The sequence below is a fragment of the Pteropus alecto genome, unplaced genomic scaffold, assembly GCF_000325575.1.
Source record: "Pteropus alecto unplaced genomic scaffold, ASM32557v1 scaffold94, whole genome shotgun sequence".
Lineage (NCBI taxonomy): Eukaryota > Metazoa > Chordata > Mammalia > Chiroptera > Pteropodidae > Pteropus > Pteropus alecto.
In genome coordinates this window covers 12,511,112-12,533,952 of record NW_006437736.1, presented here as the reverse complement: position 1 = coordinate 12,533,952, position 22,841 = coordinate 12,511,112, and the positions used below count along the sequence as shown (strand labels likewise).

At 40.7% G+C, this 22,841-nt stretch overlaps 1 protein-coding gene across 1 annotated transcript in view; it reads left to right on the top strand.

Annotated features, from left to right (window-relative positions):
* ANO2 (anoctamin 2) overlaps nucleotides 1-22,841 on the top strand; it is a 280,595-nt gene that overhangs the window by 239,018 nt on the left and 18,736 nt on the right. The window contains exon 20 of the mRNA XM_015591465.2: nucleotides 5,272-5,417. Within this exon, the coding sequence (XP_015446951.1) occupies nucleotides 5,272-5,417 (146 nt within the window). The remainder of the gene's footprint in view (nucleotides 1-5,271; nucleotides 5,418-22,841) is intronic.

Genomic DNA, 22,841 nt, shown 5'->3' with positions numbered 1-22,841 from the left:
TGTGAGATGGATAGTGTGTGTGTGTGTGTGTGTGTGTGTGTGTGTGTGTGTGAGAGAGAGAGAGAGAGAGAGAGAGAGAGAGATTGAGAGAGAGAGAGAGAGAGAGAGAAAGGGTAAATGCTACTTTTTTTTCAAGTGCCAGACTCTCCTGGACAAAGTCTGAGGAGACAGAGCAGGTAGATCAGTACTTCCACGGGCAGAATGTCCTCTGCCCCTATTCTTACTAAAAGTATAAGACCATATCCCAAAATAGCTATAATATAACCCCGGACACAGCCAGTAAGATTTTATAAACTTTTCACTTTTTTTGGTAAATGTGGTAAATATTACATTTTAAGACATAAAACAGTCTCTCTTTAAAGCCGTCACAGGCAAAGGAGGTCAGCGTTCTCCTCAAATACAGTGGAATCTGGCCATGAATTCGAAGTTTAAGGAACAAATGTGAACCTTGTCAGGTGTCGTGAAAAGGAATACATAGCTCAAAGGTTGATGTGTTTGTCTTCTTTGGCCCATTTAGGGCTTGGTTCTGCCTTCTTTAATGAGGCTGGCAGCTGTCGATCCGGGGTCAGTGGAGGACAGCCTGGGGCCCAGATTCCTGCCAGCAGGAGGCCCCAGGTGTGACAGACACTCCCCATGGTGAGCCCATGGGGCACAAGCAGAGGAAAGGCTCTGAGCTTTCCCGACAGAGTTTCTCAGACTTGTCATTAAAAAGGGACGGAAAAATTGCAGATGAAAAGGATAAGGGGGTAACATCAAAGGAGTTATTTTAACGAGCAAGTGCATCATACGGTCGGAATCATAATCTGAAGTTTTCCAAAAGGCCCATCTGTATGTTATACAACTTACAGGATTCCTGTTAAATCCTGCTCTTGAGGGACTTTCCTCATTAATCTTTTAAAATGGTCACTGAGATGTGCAGTAGGGAAACTTCTGGGAAGGAGGGGTTCATAAGAATTGTTTGTGGGGTACTTTTTGCCCTTATCATTTTCGACCTACCCGCAGTGTGCTGTACTGCTGAACACAGAGTCCTTCCGGAAGCTCTTCTACTGCCCTCACCTTCTTTGCCGCATGGTCTTACAGTTGGTCTTCTGTTCCTGTGTGCCCCTTCCTTGCCCTTTGAAGCTTTCTTTCCCTGCATCCATCCCTTAACTGTTGATATGTTTTCCACTCTGCTCCATCCACATGTGGTGCTCATTGTAGGGTTTCAGTTGTTCTCTCCATGATGACTCTCAGATCTTGAGCTCCAACCCGGACCTGTTTTCAGAGCTCTAGACCCATATATAAAATTGCTCACTAGACATCCCTACTTGTTTGTCTCATGGAATCCTCTATCTCAACACTTCCTCCTCATCAAAACTACCTTTTCTCTAGTGTTCACTATCTCAGCAAACCGTACCACCATCCATACACATGCCTAAAGACCCTTGTTCTTCATTCTCCTCCTCTTTCCACATATAATTTACCACCAGCTTTTTAACCCTACCTCCTAGGCATGTCTTAATCTACTTCTCTTTACATCCATTGCAATCGTCCCAGACACTGCTACTGTAATCTCTCACTTGAACCATTGCATAACATGCCTTACAAGGCCATGGATGTCATGAACTTGCACTATCTTTTAAGTCTTATCTTTTGTCACTCTCTCTCTTCTGCTCTATGTTCCTAGCATTTTGAACTCCTTTCAGTCCCTTCTGTGAGCCATTCTCACATTTGCCTCTGGCTGTTGCACAAAGAATTTCCTGTGCCTAAAACATACCTTCACCCATCACACCACTCTCCCTCTTCCCATGCTGCTTCTATTGTCTTTCATCATTTAGTTGATTTACACATCTCTTCCTCAGGGAAAACATCCTCTGCCTTAGGCCAGGTTTCTTTGTTTTATGTTCTTATAATTGCCTGAACTTCTCCTTTATAATCCTTATTACACATTATAGGTAACAGTTGTTTACGTGTCCACTTTTCCAGCTAGACAACCTCATTAAATACATCAGATGTCTCATTGGTCACATTTATTTTTTCTTGGAGACCATCCTCTAGGAACCCTCTATTCTCCTGTTCAGACAAAAACTGTTCACTAAGGCTTTTCTACAGGTATCAATCTAAGTTTGATCCTGTGTCACCTTTTTCTGCTAGATTCCATGTTTGCCGTATTACATTTTGTTTTCTTTATTGCTTTATATCCTTGGTTGGTGAAATTCATCCTATGAGAACTTCATTAGAATGGATTTAAAGAAGAATATATATATTTTTTGAAACCTCGCATGTGTGAAAAATGTCTTTATCTGCCTTTGCACTTGATGTATACTTTGGCTGGGTATAGAATCCTATGCTAAAATCATTTGCCTCTTCAATGATAATACATTTCCCTAAAGTTTTCTAGTGTCAAGGACTGATGTTGAGAATTCTAATATCTTTTTGGTTCCAAATAATTTTTAGAGAATCTATGTTTGTCCCTCCGGACCTGGAAGCTTTTCATCATTCTTAGAGTTCTGAAATCTCATGGTGATGTGATTTGGTGGAAATCCTTCTTTTTTCATCATTATGCTAAGTAGTTCCTTCAGATTAGAAGATGTACGTCCTTCACTTCTGGGACATATCCCCATATTTCTTTTGTATTTTTGTTCCCACTGTTTTTTTGTCTTTTCCTGATTAAACGTTGTAGTTCCTAGATTGATTAATTTTCTTTTCTTTCCCGTTGTCTATTTATTTGTCTTTTGTACCTCTTTTTTTCTGAGAGTTTATTGATTTTTAACTTTCTATCATTTTCTTTGGTTTATTTCAGATCTAGAGTTTTTCTGGGTAATTTTCTCCTCAAAATAAACATTCTGCTCCTGCCGGTGTTAGGAAGTGGTAGTTACCTGGGCAATATGAGCGAAAAGGCACATTAGGGTCTACTCTTCCTTAAACAGTTCATTGACCAGTTGCTACCTATGGCCTTTGGTGATACCTGGTGTCTGCAATTCCTGAGCCTTCCTGAGATTTTGAAGCATGAGTTGACTTGCTTTTATCTCCTATCTTTCACTGTAAGCACTTGGTGTTCAACCATCATAGCTTTACTAACTCCTTCACCCACTATTCATCTTCTAAGATACTCATTACATCTCTCATTCACTATTGTATTCATGACTATTTTCTTTAACCTTGTGGCTTTATACATTTTTTAATTCATTCAATGTCATTTTAATAGGATTTCAGAAGTGGATAGAGATATATGCATGCGTTCAATTTTCCATGTTTAATTAAAACCACTAATTATTCTTTACTAAAGATTTGGCTGAGATTTCTGATTACTGGTATCTGGAGGAAAAGTCTCAGTTTGAGTTCTGGTTGTAGACCTCCCCTTCCTTCCCTCCCTTCTTTCCCTCCCTTCCTCCCCTTTTTTCTCTTCTTTTTTTATTTTTTATTTTTTCTTTATCCTTCCCTTCTGTCCTGACTCAATAGATAAGATTTCAGGCAGTCCACACTATTTGGCTTCAGAATCTTCAGGCCTTATCTTTAGAGTTTTTCTCAATTTCTTATTATATCAAAATTTTTACTTTTTTATTATGAAATGTTTTACTGCTGCTTCTGTGGATCTCAACTCATTCTTTAAATCCTTCTTTAATGATTATGATGATGATAGGACAATGATAGATATATATATTGAACTGTTAGCATGTACCAAGCCGTAAGTGAAGCATATTACATAGATTATCTCCTTTCACTGACTCTAAGGGTTAGTTAATATAGTCTCATCAATAAGAAACTAAAGCTTATGGAATTTTTAATAACTTGCCCAAGAACCTATAGTTGGTGAGTTGTGAAACTAGGTTTTAAACAACTATATTCTGACATCAAAGATCAAACTTTACCTACTACACTGTACTACATCTTATAGATGGCAAATGATATTCAACAGACATTGATCACAACGTTATTTTGAATGATTAGATTTCCATGAACTGTCAGCAGCACTTTCTAACAATAGAATGAGATGCCTAAAGTTAACAGGAGTGATGGTCTAAAATAGATAGATACACAGGGGTTAGATGACCTTGTGTGAGGGGTGTGGAGGGCGGAGGTAGTTTCCTGCGTTTAGATGGAGCATAGACTTCAAAATCGCTTTAAACTCGTCAAGTTTATGATTCTGACTGTTCTGCTCTTACTTCTCTTCCAGACTATCTCCTAGAAAATCTCTTTTAGGATGATTAGCAGAATTGACATTTTGCTCTTTCACCTAATTTCATTCTCTATATTGTGTACCAATGGGAAGTATGAAAAGACTATACCCTCTGTATATTTTAGCATTTAATATTAAAATAATAATAACTATCCTCTATTGAATACTTACCATGTCCAGAAATTGTGCTGAGGATTGTGTAAACACCGTTTCACTTAATCCTCGTACCAATCCCGAGAGGCTGGACCATCGTCGTCTTATCATTCTAGACCATTTGGTTGACTTAGTCTCCTTGGACTGCCATAATAAAATACCACAGACTAGGTGGCTTAAACAACTAAAATTTATTTTCTCACAGTTCTAGAGGCTGGAAAAGCCCAAGATCATGTACTGGCAGTGTTTGGTTTCTGTTAAGGGCCTTCATCCTGGCTTGCAAATGACTGATGGCCTCCTTACTATATCCTGACATGATGGAAAGAGAGGGATAGAGATCACTGCCTTTTTATTTCTTTAAGGCTATCAATTCTATTGATTTAGGGCCCTACCTTTATGACCTCATTTAAGTTTAATTACCTCCTGAAAGCCCTGTCTCCAAATATAGTCACATTAGGTGCTAGGGCTTCAACACATGAATTGGGCAGGAGGGGATTGATTTCAACCCATGGCAGTGCTGGACACTCTTTAGCTTGGCTTTAATGAAAAGATGATGCTGTTTATGTTTTTAAGACCTGAAAATGTTTGAGCTTGGAGGAGAGCATCTTTCCATTTTCTGGACACCCTCTCTTCCCCATGGAGAGGATGGATATATCACCTATTAGACAATAGGACTGTCTCAGTATTTGGCAGAAAGGGCTGCTTATCAAAAAGCAAGAAGAATTCAGTGTCTTTGGATCTGAAGGAACTTGATCTTTTGTTGGGGGTGCCTTTTATTATCCTGATAAAGGACTTCCTTAGGTTGTCTTTAAGAGAAAGTTGGTCTTCTTAGTACCCTTCTGTGTGTTCTTGGATCAGAGATAACTTCAATGTCAAAATTTAGTTTGTTTCTCCTTTCTATCTGCATAGCTTACTCTATCCTCTAGAGGCTTTTGGTGACTGGTCCATTTCTTTTTCAGGAAGCTAAAGAAACTATTTCGGAAGCTGAAAGATGAGACGGAACCTGGAGAAACTGACTCGGCCCATTCAAAGCATCCAGAGCAGTGGGACCTAGACTACAGCTTAGAACCATACACTGGGCTGACTCCAGAGTACATGGAAATGAGTAAGATCTCATGCTCTTCTTCTGCTGGGGCAGATTTAGACAAGGAGTCTAGGAGAGGAGTGAGGGAGGGGGTTAGAGAAATAACGGGTGCAGCCTCTGCTCTTTCCTGGGCTTCATGGGTACGCGATGTCACTTTTAGTGTCACATGAAAATTGAGGAGGGTGAGGCAGAAAGGGTCCTGGAATGAGAACCAGGAGCAGCTCTTATCACCAGTAGATATTAGGATGATGCCCTCTTCTCCTTGGGTTTCTTCTTTTCACCTATGAAATGAGAAATTTGGTCTCCCAGGTCCCTTCCCATGGTTTCTATCATTGATAAAGCTGAAAGTGAAATAGCGAAGTCTGACATTTAAGAATAGAGTTTCCATTCAGGAAGAGTAAAGTCGTCCTATGACACTTGGGACAAGGGTGTATACACCTTTGACATGCAGAATATAGGAGAGTTCCCTACTCTGATCCGGTAGAGCTGGGTAAAATGTCAGCTTTTCTCTTTAAAAAGTTGGGGATGCTTTGTGTAGAGGGTGAGAGAGAGATTTCTAGTTAAAGAGCCTCTGGTCATTCTCGAATAAGACTTTTTAAAGCAGGAGCTCATGTAGTACAGGCTGATAGAACACAATTGTTTAACATGTGATTCAGAAGCCATGAGTTTTCCATTATGAGAAGTATACCATCTTAGACCTTCAAACTCTTAGCTACTTGTGAATAATCCTGATTTTTTATTGAGGTAGATATTTGAGAAACCTCTTTCCAAGATTCGGAACTAATGAATTAAAAACATAAAACCAAAGGTCAGACGTATTATCTAAACGTTTACTCAGTCTAGAGTGTTGGAGAAACATTAATCAGATCCAGCTGAGAATCACTCAGTACTTATTATCATTGTATTTCCATAATGACTCCTGCTTCCTTTAGTCAGTCACTTTAATAGGCAGCCACCAAAGCGTCTCTGTGTACCAGGTCCTCACTCATTCTTTCTAATGGATATTTATTCTCTTCTGTTTGTAAGAATATCGTGTATGTATGTTAAGGGTAGAGAGATGGACAGGGTCTAGATTAGATGGCCACAAAAGGTCTATTCCATCCCTGAGGAGCTAAAATTCCAGGCAAAGCTTGAGCTTTGTATTCTAAATAAACTCATAGGAGAAGTAACAATGGTTATGTCTGCTTCAGGAACAATAGGCAAAGAAAATACCAAGACCCAGTTTATGTAAACAGAAAGCTTCCTTATGCTTTTCACCTTTAGCTAAGTGCTACCTCTAATCCCTCTCCAATAAGATATTTACACAGAGATGATGACTCGTATTTCAGATGCCATTCTGTGCTTGCCATCCTCTCAGAAAGAAATTGCTGCCAGAGACTGAGGCTTCCATTTGGCAAAGGGTTTACATTAGAAATCCTTGAGCTCTGTCTTTTAACTTCCACTCTCCAATTTTAGCCTCTTACACCTACCAGCCAATAATCTGTGTAGGTTTTGCATGCCTGTTTGTCCAGATAGCTGGCTATTTCAAGCTTCCTCTTTTGAGTGATTAAGAGCTGAACCCTTGAGCCATAGTCCCTGGGTTCAAATTCTGACTCTGTCACCAACTAGCTGGACAGCTTTGGGTAAGTGGCTAAGCTTTATGTGTCTCGATTTGTTTTAGTGGTAAAAAAAATAATAATAATAACAATAATATTTACCTCATGGGATTGCTCTTTTTAGTGAATTAATATCTGTGAAGTGCTTAGAAGAATGTCTAGCACATATAGAAATTGTGTTAAGTGTCAAGTATTGTTGTTTCTCTTAAGGGCCTTGAGAGCCTAGGAAGGTGGACTGTAGGAAGATATGCTCCACTTTGTCAGCTATTGTATCATTGAATAGACAACCACTCTGTTCAAACTTGAGCACTTACAAATTAATGAGAAGAGGGAAAATACAAGAACTAGATGTGGTGACTTCTGGAAGAAATTCACACCAAGATTATAGAGAGTAAAATTTATACTATAGATTAAACACACATATACCCACCCACACATACACACACATACACATAAATACACACACACCCTACTTACAGGTTATAAAGGAATGAAACAATCATATAGCAGAAAGTTTGAAAATAGAAAAAAGAAGGGAACATCTCCCCACTCAAACTTCCCTTATACAAGTCCAAATTTGTTAGAATTTTAGTGCCATTTCATAAACCCTTTTTTGTTATATGTATGATTTAAAAAATAAAGTGATTCTACACATTTGCTTTTCTTTTTTCATTTAACATTCTATGAATAAGTATTCCAAGTTGTCATATAATATTCAATGAATTGCTGCATAGTAAATAATCCCTCTCATAAATGTACCATAGTTTATTTACCTGTCTTTCAATGATGTGCATTAGAGGCTCATTTTCCAATTCTTCCCCTATTTTAATGATCTAATGTATACTATTTTTATGCATATAATCTTTTGCACATGTAGTATTATTTCCTCACAATAGACTTCCACAGGTGTAATTACTATATCTGACATATGGCCATTGTATGGTTCTTGATTTATTTTACCAAATTGCTTTCTGAAAGGAGTAGTTCACCTACCCACAGTCAATATACGAAATACCCTTCTGGTGAGTACACATTATTCAGTATCCTGAAATCATGTGATATGGATAAATTATCAATGTGTAGTAAGCTTGAGATTCCCAGGCTCTATCCCCACCTCATTTCTAAATATTCCAGACTGATCTTTAAGCTTTTCATAGTGCTGCTTCTGTGAAATCTTCCTTCTGAATAGAATTTCTGAGAGGGATCATCATCTGCTTTTCTGTCTCGTCATTGCAATTGATACACACACTGGTGGAGTATCTTACAGAACCATGGTAATATTGCTCACATATCTGTTCTTCAGCAGACTCAGTTTATTAGATTCCAAAGGTCAGTGAGTAGGGACTAAGGCTTATTCATCTTCATTTCCTCCGGAGCCTTGTACATTTCCTGGCATATAACAGACACGTAATACATCTGATAAACAAAGATGAGTGAATGGATGAATGAATTTATTAATTAATGAGGGAAGATTTTTTTAACGGAGGTAAGTTTTTTATAACTTTAAGCTGTAAATGAAAGATCGTTTTTAAAACAGGGCTTTGTTGATGGTGGGTCAGGGATATTCTGAAGAGTTTTCCAGCTTTGGGAACTTCCAGTCCCAAGTTCCCTTCTGGTTCTGAAGATTTACATATCAGTAACAAGAGTAAGGGAGAACATTCCAAAATTCCAAGGAAAAGAACTGGCAAGTGCAAGTGTTGGTTTTGGGGTAGAGAGGGTTCAGGTGAAGAGCTGGGATTAGTGGAGAAACCTGAAGACCAGACAAGTTTGCATTTCACATCAGGCCATTATATTTTGGCCAGTGCCGTGACTGTGTATGAGCTCTGTTTCCCTCGAGGAAATGGGCAGTAAGTATAGAAAGAAGATAGTAAGACTAAGGAAGAAACAAGGAAAGATAGACTCATTCACTTATTCAGTTATCAAACATATATTAAGCAATTAGAGGAACAAATTTGGAAACTAGAACAGTCTCTTCAACAATTTAAGTTGATATTGATTCAGTCAACGATCCAGAGAGTATTGATTCTGTCTGGTCTGGAGGAGGAAGCCTGGATCACACATGGATTTTCACAGAAAGTCACACAATTCTGTAGGCTGTTTCACTAAGAATATCGATCATTTTACAGACATGACTATTTTATTTCATATTTTATATAAGTATGAGGACAGTGGTTCTGAGTTCGATTCCTTTCATTCTTTTTATCTCTGGAATATTCTCTTCACCCTTTAAGGGAATATTTGCTCCCATATACAATCAAAGACTGCAGAATAAACTTTACCAAATGATGACTTCATTTAGTGGTGTAAGCTAAGTGTGGTTAGCGGTGGGCTCTTGAGTCAAACCACTGCAGGCTTCCAGTCCTAAGTCTGCTGCTTCTGGTTACATGACCCTGAGCTTGATGTTTAAAGTCAGCCAGATCCAGTTTCCTCATCTCCAAAGTAGGTTTGATGATAATAGCACCCACCTTGTTAGGATGGTTTTGAGAAGTAAGTGATGAACATGAAGCAGTTAAAAAAACAGTGCTTGGTACACATATACTCTCATGGAATATTAGCAGCCATTGTTATTGTCAGGAGTTCAGTTTCTTTCTCTTTAATCTAGAAATTGACTAAACACAGTTTGAAGCCCCTGAATGTAGTGAGCCCTGGAGGTTCTTCCAGTCCCATAATGTGAGGTTGGGCAGTAATGTTTAAAGACTGAGGGTACCAGACTCCAAAGCTAGTCTGACTCACATTCAGAAGCCTGAGATATAAACATTCCAAGATGTTTGTCCTTTCAGAGAACCCCAAGCCCTAGGGCTCTACTTGACAAATCTGGCATCTCAAATGTGCTCTTTTTGTCATTTGTTTATCTAAAACGACAACCTTTTGTTCCTCTAGTCATCCAAAAAATAATCACCATTGTCTTCCTGACTCAGGAATTTAATTACCTTCCTTAGCGTCTTCCTCCAGCTTTTTAAATGCAGCCTAAACTCTGAGGCCCTGGGGCCCTTAATGTGGGTGATGAGATGACTTTCTTATGTTATTCACATACTCTTTAGAGGAAATCTCATTTTTCTTGAGTCAGGAGTCTACATCTTGTCAGACTCTAATAGAAAGGGAGGTGTGTTGGTGATTGCATATTTGCTTGTACACTTCTTTGGCATGAATGCTGGATAATATGCTAAAGGACCAGGGGCTGTCAGTCTCCCCTGCTCTCTGGGTTTGTAAGCCGAGACCTGTAAGAATCACTCAGCTGATGGAAATGCATGGGGCAGGCCCACCTTGGAGACCAGGACACCAACACCTGTGCAGCTGCATCCCAGTCGCCTCTTCAGCTTGTAAGCTAGAACTCCTGGGCTCAGGAGGAATGTGCGTGACTTGAGTAGACCCTGTCCTCTTCTGCATAAGCCCTTTCTGACTTTGCATCCACTCTAGCTGGGGAGAGGCTTGCTCAGTATGATCCTGAGCTTCTTTTATCTATGGCTCCTTACCTCACTAACCTCTCCTCTACTAAGAATTTTGGATTCCCATTGAAGCCCTTGTGGCTTTTCTTTGATTTACTGCGAATGCCTCCTACCTCATCTCCCAGCTTCTTTTCTCACTCCCTCTTCCCCTTTTCTGTCTCACTTTTAAAAATAGCTTTTCTACACTGCAATTCAGACCATAATATCTTTTCTATTTAAAATCCTTCAATGCCACTAGAGAGAAAATTCAAATCCCTTATAGCGTAGCATACAAGGGGCATCCATGAGCTGCTCCTGCTTTACTGGCCCTTGACGGTGCCACATGCGCACATCTGGTTATCTCAGTTCCTCTCTTCTCTTGCATTGGCTTTGATGTAGAAGAATATGTGACTGCTTTGGGGGCAGAGACTAAGTCTCACTTCTCTCTGATCGCAGCCCTCAGCACAGTTCCTGGAACGTGCCAAGAGCTCAGTAAAATAGTTCTTGAACGAATGGCTCTTTAATTCCCCTTCCTTCAGCGGCAAGAAAATGGAGGCCTCACCTCTCTTTATTTTATGAAATTTAGGCTGGCCTCCCATTTCACCCTAGACATAGTTATATATATTTTAATATGCAGCAATTTTCATCTCCCAAGACCAAAGTAAACCCTGTTTATTATCAGGGTTTCCCTCAAAGGAAAATCATTTCTGGTTTGAATTTGCTCCTTTGCCTTTGGGGACCAGGTCATTGGCGGAAGTGGACAGAGTGGAATGCTCTCACTCAGACTTGGATTTCAACTCAACTCCAATTTCAAGTCTTTTTCTCTTTGCTGACCCCCTCCCAGCCTTCCTTGAGGATAGTGGTGTGCCAGTACCTGTGCCAGGCACAGGGGACAGAGGCAACAAATGGGGCCTGGGCCCTCTAGGCCCTCAGGGCCTAGCAGCAGAAAGATGGGCAAATAGTTATAAGAAATGGCCTCCTTTCTTAGGAGAAAATAGAAAAAAATGCAGCTCACTGCTTGCTTGAGAGGTTCGGTCTTTGCCAGCTTCCATGTGACCAAGCAAAAGTGTGTGTTGTAGAGAATCGTCCACTCTCATCTTTGTTTGGCCCATAATTGCCCACTCAGTGAACATCCTTGGGTTTCAGAAACTGCCTACTGGAGCAGAACAAACTCGGGACCGGAAACAAGAGGCTCGTCTCCCAGTTGCCATCTCAGGCTTATTTTGGGACTTCAGACTTGGCCAGGAAGAGAATCCATCGCCGGGGAAATATTTCTCAGCCCTGGCCCCACCATCCTGCAGGCCCTTAGCTGAGGAATCTTCATTCACATCACCATTCCTTCACTCTTCTGTCTCCACACATCGCATCCAATGGGGGACTCTTTCCTCTGGATTATCTCTGAAAGCTGCTCCTGTGTGCAGCTTCTTAGCTTCCTACGCTTCTTGCTTTTTCTACAGTATCTTTAACACAGCCACTTGCAAATACCATCTTACTACTGCCCTGTTTACTCTTTCTGGAGTGTAGTATTGGTCTGTATTGAACCATATATTGTTCAGAAACTTCCAGGGTTTCATACCCTTAACAAGGCCTTCATAGGAAATCCTGTCCATTTATTTAACCCTAGGCCTTTTTATACATCCTAGGTCTAGCCCAAATGAACCCTGCAAACCATTTCTCACCCACAGCCTACATTTTACTTCTGACCTTACATCTATATTCTCCTTGCCCTGGAATTCCCTGTGCCTTCCCATTCACGTGTCCAAAACCAGTCTTTGTGTCACCTCCTCCCCGAAGCACCTTCCCATCCCTTTCTTCTCCCTTCCTCAGTATTTTAGTCCCCTGCTCCAACAGGATTTCAGACAACCCGTTTCCTAAGATAGTGATGCCTGTTGGTAACTAATTTCCCAGGTTCCTCCAACTGTGGGGCCTTGCGCAGCACCCGCCACAGCGTGGGCACGGAAAACATTGGGCAAACTGTAAAGGAGCGACTGAACAAATGAGGATGTCATTTCTCCCGTGACCCCTTTCTCTTATCTAAGATGAAACCATCTCACTTCTAGTAATTCTGCCATCAATTCTCATATAATGGGCTGATAATCCAGTGAGTGGATTGTCAAGAATGGTGGTTATTCTTGTTTCTCTTTCTCTGCCTCCTTTCCCTTTCATGTCTACCCCTCTCCCTCTTCCCTTTCACCTCTGCTTTCTCCCCTCCCCCACCCCAGCCCTATTATGTACTCTGTTCCAGAAAGTAAGCCAGGGAAATAAGAGAAGGCGTAATGTGAACCCATCCACACTGCTCATAGGTAGCAGCTCTGAGAAGCAGCCTGGTGAGAGAGAAGACTGAAGTCCACACATGTCAGAACCTTGTTGGAGGCAATTGTTTCTGCCATCTCCATGGATAAATAAGACTTGGTGACAATAATCATGCCACTACTTCTGTCTTCAAAGGGAAAGCCCTTGTATCTTCAGATGATCATTGTCAGGCAGAGTGAGAACAGTACCTCTCTTTCCCAGGGTGTCTAATTTTGCCTTTATCTAGCAATGTGACCTTGGCCATGTCATATCATCTCTCTGGGCCTCAGCTTTCCTCCTTGACATTACAATTGACCCTTGAACAATTCAAGGGTTAGAGGCACTGATCCCCACACAGTCGAAAATCTGCATATAATTTTTGACTCCCCAAAAACTTAACTACTAATAGCCGACTGTTGACCGAAAGCCTTACCGATAACATAAACGGTCAATTAACACATATTTTTGTATGCATTATGTATTATCTACTGTATTCTTACAACAAAGTAAGCTAGAGAAAAGACAATGTTAAGAAAATCACAAGAAAGAGAAAATACATTTACAGCAGTGTACTGTATTTATCAATACCATAAGTTTAAAAAAATCTGTGTATAAGCGGACCCGGGCAGTTCTAATCATGTTATTCAAGAGGCAGCTAACTGTATAGGGAATTAGAACAGCCAATGAGGTTCTCCTTGAAGAGAGTCTATGGTCAGGACCAACTGTGTAATGTGGCACAAGTAATGTGCTACTACTAATTACTACTAATAATATATTTAAGAAATATAAGGTTAAATAGTCAATGTCACCCTTACTTTCTCACATTTCTAGATAATTTTTGAGAGCAAGGGAGGTTTCAGCATGCACGAAACCTGGCTACACTAACAGAAGTGACTGGCGTGCGTAGCAACCGTTTTACATTGAGTGTCTTCACAAGAATCACTGGACCAGGTGATTCCCAGGGTCTCTTCCAGTGCTGGTGTCTTAGTTCATACATACCGGCTGGACAAATGCTTCTGGAAGCCCAGAGTCCCCGGGAGCGATGTGAGTTGCCTAAGGTCACCCCAAAGACCCATTAGTGGAACTGACTCTAGAACCACTTTCCAGACAATTCACAAGACAATTTTTTCAGGACCTGTGAAAACTTGGGCTTCAGCGAAGGAGTGGAGTGGATTGAGGTTCCTTCGGGACAAGCTAGACCTCCCCAATTCCAGAAAGGTCCTTGTCTTGGGCTTTGAACAAAAATGAGAGCAGTGAAACCAAAGCTGCCCGCTCCCTCTGCTGTGCTTGACATGGTGACCCTGGCCCTGCTTTCAGCTGTCAGCTTCCTTCCCCAGTGATCCCTAGGACCACCCATGCAGACAGGAAGTACGCTGAGCCCACTCCGAGCCTGTCAGTTGTAATGGTGAGGCAGGTCATCAGTTAAGGAAGGCAGCAGGGAGAGATGTATTATATTTACTTTTTTCTAAATAGTGCTGGAACCAGGGCCCAGGGCCCAGCAGGCATGGGGGAGGGGCCATGAGGTAAGTGGAAGCTGGAAGTGGGGGGAAGGCTGGCAGTCAGCCTGACGAGGGGACATTGGGGGTAGGGAGCTACCTCTGGGCATGATTCCTGGTGGGGATGGGCTGGCTCCAGACAAAGAGTAACCTGAGAGTGAGGGATTAAGCTGGAAAAACCTGTGAGGGGAGCAGTAAGCTTTCGAGGGAATCTCCAATATCAAACCCTTTTCCTGAAGAGCTTACGAAGAAGGACTTCAAGGGTAGTCTCCCACCCCCCATCTCTGAGGGGAGGAAAGAATGCTGGCCCAGGAGCAAGCCTTGACATTAATCATCACTGTCCCCAACCCCAAAATGGGGCTTCAAAGCCGCTTTGCCGCAGGCCCCTCGCAGCCCAGTTGTGGAGTTTTCCTCGGGGCCCAATGAGAGGAAATACTTCAGCTGCTTTGAGAGCTGCAAACTAAGCTGTCTGGACAAATTTTACAGAATAGAATTTGGCATAAAAAAACATGAGCCTAAATTTAATCCTATAAGGAGAGTATAGTGATAAGTTCCAAAGAATCACCACTTTATCAGAAAAGTAAGACACAACTGTCAGTTTTTCTCACCTGATCACCAGTGGCCTAGGTTCATGTTATTCACTAAATTGCAATGGGAGCTTCTTGAGCTGAATATATGTCTCATATATTCAGAGCACTTGGCCACAAGACCTGTCATACAGTAGGCACTCAGTAAATGTTTGATGAAGAAGGTAGAAAAAGAAAAAATGAAAAAGGTGGTCCTGTAGTGAGGACCTTGAAGATGAAGTGACAGCTGGACTCTGTGGACATCACCATTCATCAGAGGTCTCCAGATACCCTGGCTGTATTGATTTAGCTGAGACAATCTACCCCTTTTCTGCCTCCAGGGGTCAAGATTCCTATTTAGAAGTACTTGTAATTAAGGAATGCTATCCTCCTAAGTAAGTAAGGGCAGGTCTCCTATAGCAACACAAATTAATAGACAAATTAATATCTAGGTAATTCAGGCAAGATGCCCTATGTAATAGTCAATTACTAGCACTACGATAATGCTTTATGACAAACACCCCCAAAATCTCAGTGACTTAACTGGGACAGAGAATAAAGAATAATGGAAAGAGCTGGCTCTAGATGCTATTGAGTACCCCACCCTGGAAATGGTCAGGTAAAAGTGGCTGCTTATTAAAGAAAGAATAGAAAGGACTGAGGCTTCAGATAGAGTGATGACTTATCTTAGGTGACACCCAAGTTCCTTCCAGCTCCGACATTCTTATATTCTTTGGTCACAGGTGGTAGAGATTACACTGGGTAACTTCCAAGTTTCCAGCAGAGGGAGAATATGTAAAATTAGTCCCGTGGATGCCTTAGCCGTAAATGACACAAAAATCTAGGATATATGCCCAACCATCAGCACTGAAGCCTGCACGTTCTGTCACAGAACTCCAAGTGTGTGTGCAGCAAGGCAATGGCTCACAGAACCAGGAAATCCCTTTCCCTAGGCCATCCTGTTTATACAAACTGAGTCATCCCACTGGATATTCAAGTACCTGCCATCTTCTCCCAATGGCACCTAAATGCAGTTTAGACTGCATCCAGGGTCTCATTCAAGTATTTCTGGGAAGTAGGGTGAATCACAGGTCATTTCTTTTCTCTTGCTTCTGAAGCATACATTGTTTGTCATCATCTGTGCCAGCAGTTTTTCTCCCCATAAATACTTAAAAGGCAAGAGTAAATCTGGATGCCATATCCTTCAGGATACTAGAAAGGTTCCTGGCACACAGGAGATGCCTAGTCAGTGCTTGAGGAATGAATGAATGAATGAATGGCAGTCTTTTAAGTTGAAACTTACTAAAAACTTTCATTTTTCCATTTCTCTTTTTGTTTTAACAACCAGGAAGCTCAGAGCAAAGTTTGTTGCTCAACCATAGACCCATTATGGATCCTAAGTGTTTGAACATTTGTTTCTCCCTCTTTTCTCTGTTCTTTATTTCTTTTTTTTCTAAAATTCCATAAACTTAATTGTGTGTTCTTTTTGTTGACTTTTTCATAGTCTTTCGGATAGATGTAAAGGCAAAGGAATGATGCAAACAAAGGTCCTTGATAATGATTTGTTGCTTGGGAACGTCTTTCCAATCGTAACTAGTTTCATTACCCTTCTACCTCACTGACTGCATGTCCACAGCCCATATAAGTAGATGGGACGATAATAGATAGATGGGAGGAAGGACGGATGAATAACTGGCCTTCACATTCCCATTTTGCAGGTGGATAAAGTAAACAAGAGTGAGTAAGCCAGGTCATTCATTTGTTTACTCAGTAAACATTTATTGGAAATTCACCAGGCTGTTCTCTGCAAATCAGTAATGTATCAGCAGATCTCACCAACTCATTCTCTCGTTTTAAGAAGCTGAACAAGGTCCACTGATTTAAGGGGTGGAGGTGGCACAAATATAAGGCAAACAGGAACAATGGCACAGAAAACAACAGGGATAGAAGACATGTGTATCTGAGTGAAGACACTGGAAAATGAATATATCTGTACAAGAAGATTAGAAATTAGATTAGAGAAGGTTCACTAAAGGAAACCTGAGATGGATGAGAGTAACAAGGGACGGGGAAGGGACACTGCTGCATTATGGTTGAATATTTACATTTTCTGTGGTGTAAGAACATTGAATTTAGTTGGCATCAAAAACTACCTGTGTTTCCCAGCTTCATCACTTGCTAGATGTGTGGCCCTGGGAAAATTATTACACCTCTCTGAGACTCAGTCTTCTTACTCATACAATGGAGATAATAATACTTGACACTGAAGATTATTTTATGAACCAGGTGGCATGCTGCATGTGCATGGTGGATGTTTAGGAAACATTGGTTGATGTTCCATGGCCTCTGAGGGTTTGGAGTTTCGCTTAGAGGATGGGGAAGGGAAGCAATGGGCAGATTTTTCCAGAGAGACCACAGCATCTAGGTCTTTAAGCCCCTAGTTGCTGACAGCCATATTCTCCAGCCCTTTTCTGTGGCCATCAGTAGGGTTTACCTCTGAAGGCTCCCATGACCCTAGCTAGCGTTGTTCCCAAAGCAGAGAAGAGAGCTTCTTCTGGACTGATCTGTATTGCACTACCATTCTGAGCTGCACTGTTACTACTAGATGGAATTCTTTTTTTTTTTTTTAATTAATTAACTTATTCATTTTTTATGGTGACATTGGTTAACGAAATCCAATAAGCTTCAGCTGTACACTTTAACAATAAAGCATATATATGTTTACACTGTGTGCTCACCTCCCATAGTTAGATTTCTTTCTGTCACCACATATTTGACCCCTTTTACCCCATCTACTTCCCCCCTCTCCCTTCCCTCCTACCCTCTGGTAATCGCTAGTCTATTGTCCATGACCATGAGTCTCTGTTTGTTTGTCCTATTCATTTTTTGCTTTTAGGTTTATATCCCACCTATAAGCGATATCATGTGATTTTCGACTTTTTCTGTTTGGCTTATTTCACTTAGTTTATAGCAGCATTATCCACAGTGACCACGACATGGAAACTGAAGTGTCCTATAATAGCTGATTGGATAAAGAAGTTGTGGTACATATATACAATGAAATATTACACAACCATAGGAAGAGATGAAATGCTGCCATTTGCGACAACATGGATGGACCTCAAGATAATCATATTAAGCAAAATAATCCAATTATATTTTTAAATGTATGTAAAAGGCTAAAAGAAAATACAACAGCATTATCATAACTTTCTCTGAGTTATGTGATTAAGGACAGATTTAACATTCTCCTAAATAGTTTATAGATACTATTATATTACATATTAATATACTCAATTACATATGTATTAAGTCTCCTACAAAGACCAAAGAGAACTTTTCATAAACAGAAACAAAAAAAAAGTCGGAAATTATTTTTAAGTTGTTGTTGTTGTTTTGTTATTGAGTTGTATGAGTTCTTTGTATTTTTGCATGTTAGACCCTTATCAGGGGGCATTGCTAGATGATTATGCTTTGTTTTTGTTTTTTTATTTTTTTGCAAATATATTTTCTCATTGGATGATTGTCTCTTTACCTTGTTGATGATTTTTTTTGCTGAGCAGAAGCTTTTTAATTTGATATAGTCGCATTCATTTATTTTAGCTTTTACTTCCCTTGCTTTTGAGTAGACTGAATTCTTGAGTAGCAGGACTCTCAAGAAGTCATTGGTCTTCTTTACATCTGAAGAAGCTAATATTTTACCATTTATATAGAGGTAAAGAAAAAGTGGAGACTAAGTGTACCTTAATGACAAAGAAATGAAGAAAATGAGCCTTGCCAGTCTGTCCCAGTGTTGTAATGATTTGTATGCAGTAAACTCTTAACACTTAAGCTGTTACTTCAAACAAGTTCCTTCCTGTTATGACTTCCAGGGTTTCTGAATTGAGCTCGATTCAAACCTGTAAATCCCAGGTGACTCCATGCAGATTGAAAGGGAATTCCACTCATCATCTTTATTTCCTAAGTAGTCTGTTTGTGAATTTGGATCAGTGAATTTGCAGAAAAGATCTTAACTACCAACCATGTAGCAAACTTTCAGGTACCTCTTTTACTTGTTCTTCAAGTCAAGCCCAGTGGTCAGGAATCTGTGAAGTCTTCATGGCCCCACTGGTGAGAGTGAGTTACTTCTGCCCCAGTGCTCCAATGCACTCTGTTAATGCTGTCATTACAGTTCTAACTCCATGACACTGGCAGGAATTGTTAACCTGTTCATCTTTCCCACTGAGCTCTTAGGAGAATGACTCAGTAATCTATTTATCTTTGTTTCCTAGCAATGAGCATGGTACCCACTATATAAAATGTGTTCAGTAAATGCTTATTGGATGAATGAATGCATGAATGAATGCATGAATGAATGGTGAATGATGAACATTGAGAATCCTCTTCTATTTTTGTCACGACTTCTATTGTTTTACTAAGCGATAGAGGACCATGCTGAGGAACCAGCTCATGCCCTTTCTTCTCATTATCCCTTCCTGTTTACTTGGTCAGTCAACACTTGCAATTCTTTTTCAACCAGATTGTCTCACTGCTGAATACAGATGGCTTCCCTTGCCCTTAGGAGAAGGGGACCACTGGGCACAGCCTTGAAATATAGGCTGATGAAATAAATGGTGATGACCTTCCCTGGCTGTGTTTTTACATAAGTGTTTATAATAATGGGCTGATTCTGGCTGAACCTTTTCAGTATCTGCCTTCTGAGTGAGAAGACAAACTCACATCAATATGACCCCAATTATGCCCTTGCATTGCTTATTAATGGCTCAAGAAAGAAGATTCTTAAGTCCCCAGTTTTCAGTCCCCTTATGCAATTCTATTGCTTTTACTAAACTAGAGAAAGTTAAAAAAAAATCTATAATTATTTTCATTAGAATGAGACTCCTGTTTTTACTCAATTTCTTCAAAGTCTTCTGTCTAATTACAGCATTGAGAACTGTTGTGTGGAGGTGTTCATTACTCTGAGTTCCCACCTTGCCTCACCATCACTAAGTATAATGATTTCCCTTCACACATTTTAGTTGTCTGCTTCTTTTTGTGTTTGTTTTATGTTTAGAGCTGGTGAAAATGAATTTGTATTTATAAAACAGATAACCTCTGAGTATCTGCTAATGGGATGGGGGCCACACAAAGCAGTGAGGACTCAGAAAAGAATCAACTATATTCATGGTCCTAAGAGACTTAATATCTAGGGAACAAGTCAAATGAACAAATAGAATGACATGTGCAAGGCATTGTGGGAGTGGAGGAAGAGAAGCCCGTCACACCCAATTCGGCCTGGGTAAAATGGTAGGGACTGGGGTGGAGGAGAGTCTTCATAGAGAAGGTTAGGTTTGAGTTGAACTTGAAATATAAATATTAATTAATCCAGCAGATAAGAAGAGAAGGAAATTGCAGACAGTAGTAGTATAATACAAAGGATCAGAAAATGTGGAAAACATGGTGAGTCTGGGGAACTACAAATGGTTTTGCAATGCTTGGAAAGCAGGCAGAGTTGGTATCCAAACATACCAGCTAAGAATTAGCCCTGAGCCCAGAGCATGGGTAGGAAAGGATAGATAGTTGAGAGAGAGAAAGAGAGAGAGAGAGAGATGGGAAGGTAGGTACTTTCACCGAAGAATTTTAAATAAATGAATAAAAAATTAGAGCTTTTCCATCAATCCTGGCCAGGCTACTTTATTCTACCTAATATACTATTTTTCTTCTCTAAGCAGATTGCCCTGGAACGTTCTTGTTGGATGCCATCTTGTTTAGTTTAATCCACTCTTCCTTGTTATTTTAACGTAAGCCCAGGTAATCAAGGCCAAGGTTTTAATTATCTCCAATATCAAGCAATATGGAGCTAGCAGTTATTTTAAAAGGTCCTTGGCTGCTGGAGAGCAAGAAGAGAAAACCAATGGGGTCTGTGCCCAGGAGTATTTCCGGTCTGTGCTTCCAGCTCAGCATTTCTGGGGTACTTTACCAGGCTTTATAAAGATTTAGTTGAAAATCAACTATGGATTCCTCCCTAATTGGCTCGGCCAGGTTTAATCTGTTACTGGTCAAGCCAAGCTGGCTTCTATTATGCGGTGCACTGAGGATTTCCGGCATTGCTCTCATCCTAATGGAGGCTGGCTGTTTTTAGAAGTAAATCTTGGTGTTGATGAAGGCCGGTATCATTGTTTCCTCTGAAGTGAACCCAGAAGGACGTCCATCTGATACAGGATTTAGACCTTTAACTACAAAGAGCAAGTCCTGGATTTATATGCTAGATGATTATGCTTTGTTTTTGTTTTTTTATTTTTTAACTAAGATAAAACTTATTTGTTTCTGCCTCTTTGGGCTGATTTATGGAAATGCTCAGGGTACCCAGTCCAAGCAGACAATACCTGCAGCAATGGAATGTCTTCAGAGAGTGGCTGCTCTTGGCCCAGGTGACCCAGAGGAGGGGACAGGAGTGTCTTGTCACTCCAGACCCGGCACCACTGGCCTTTGCTGAGCCCCTTCCTTTGATGTTGTCCAGTCCTGAATACACAGACTTATAAGGCCAGGGGAAAGGGAAGAGACGTCATGTTGCATGGTCGGGATAATTTATGGGCACTACTGGCATCGTAAGTTGTTCATGTTGGCAGAAGAGGGACAGGAGAAAGCCCGTGTCTGGAGAGTTTGCAAAGACAGAAAAAGCAAACCATCAGGGCAAGGCCAGAAGAGAGGGTTCAAGACTGCCTCTGGAGTTCATGCGAAAGGAAGGAGAATAGTGGAGAGTCCCATGTTTCCTATAATCCTGGGAGGACATTGGATTTCCGGGCGCCCTTTGCACAAGTGTGATGAGGACACGCTGTATACATTTACGGTCACTCAGAAGTAACCTGTCCTTTCCCCACCCCCATCAGTCACCTTGCCAAGCCCTTGCTGGGGCTTTGAAGAGTTTGTACAATTTTGCCAGAGGATGTCACTTATGGAAAGAACATTTGCGCTATAGAACTGAGCTCACTAGAATTAAGATCAACTTAGAACTATAAATAAAGATATGTTCATACACACACACACACACACACACACACACACACATATGTATATGTATATAGGCATGCATTTTACCAAACACACACACACACATACACACACATATATGTATATGTATATAGGCATGCATTTTACCAGTTTTAGAAACCAGTCTAACATCTGTTTTACTTTCCTTGTTAATTCCATCCTCCTCTACCCTCTCTATCCCTACCCTCCCCCAACTCTAAAGTGAGTTCCTCAGCAAAGTTGCCTTTAAAAGATGCTATAGACCCTGCATTTTGGCTCCTAGAGCTTATTATTGAAGATTTCTCTTCTCAAACCCCTACTTCAATCCCCTTTGGCCAGCCAGCTAGCCATGCAGTCATTCCAAGGGCTCAACCTTGACAAATCTGCACTTTCTGATGTGTCTTGCCACTAACTGGCACCTGCCAGTCTCCTAGGGCCTGCTGAGCATCCATTAGGCACAAGGTTGATGGCAGTGACAGGACTGTATCAGCCAGAACAATAACTCATGACTGTAACCCAAGCAAACTGTCAGATTGTGCTGTAGTTCCACACAGATTCTCTTTCTTGAAACTTCTACTGTGGTTAGGCTATGTGTGAACTTTTATTTTTTTATTTATAGGTCCTGGTTTTTCATTCTTTTTTTTGAATATTCTAGAATCTTGAAGCTTGTCCACGAGATAGAATCATGGCATCATAGCAAATCAGACCTGGAGGGAATTTAAACCATTCTCTTCAACTTATCAGTGAGGATGCTGAAGCTCATTGAAACAGAGAATCACCCAAGGACATATGGCCAGAGAGAAACATATCCAGGGCTAGCGGTCAGGCCTCCTGACTCTCGTTCAGTACATATACTTTGAAGTTGTGTCTGTTTAGCTTATAAGTATGTGTATACACTGCAGCCATCTGTATGTGTTGATTTTTATTCCAACAACATTAAAATTACACTTAACAGTTATTAAGTGGCAGACATTGTTCTAGCACTTTATATATGCAATGTCATTTATCCTTATGACAACCTTGATGGGGGGGGGGTCTTATTATTATCATCCATTTACAATTA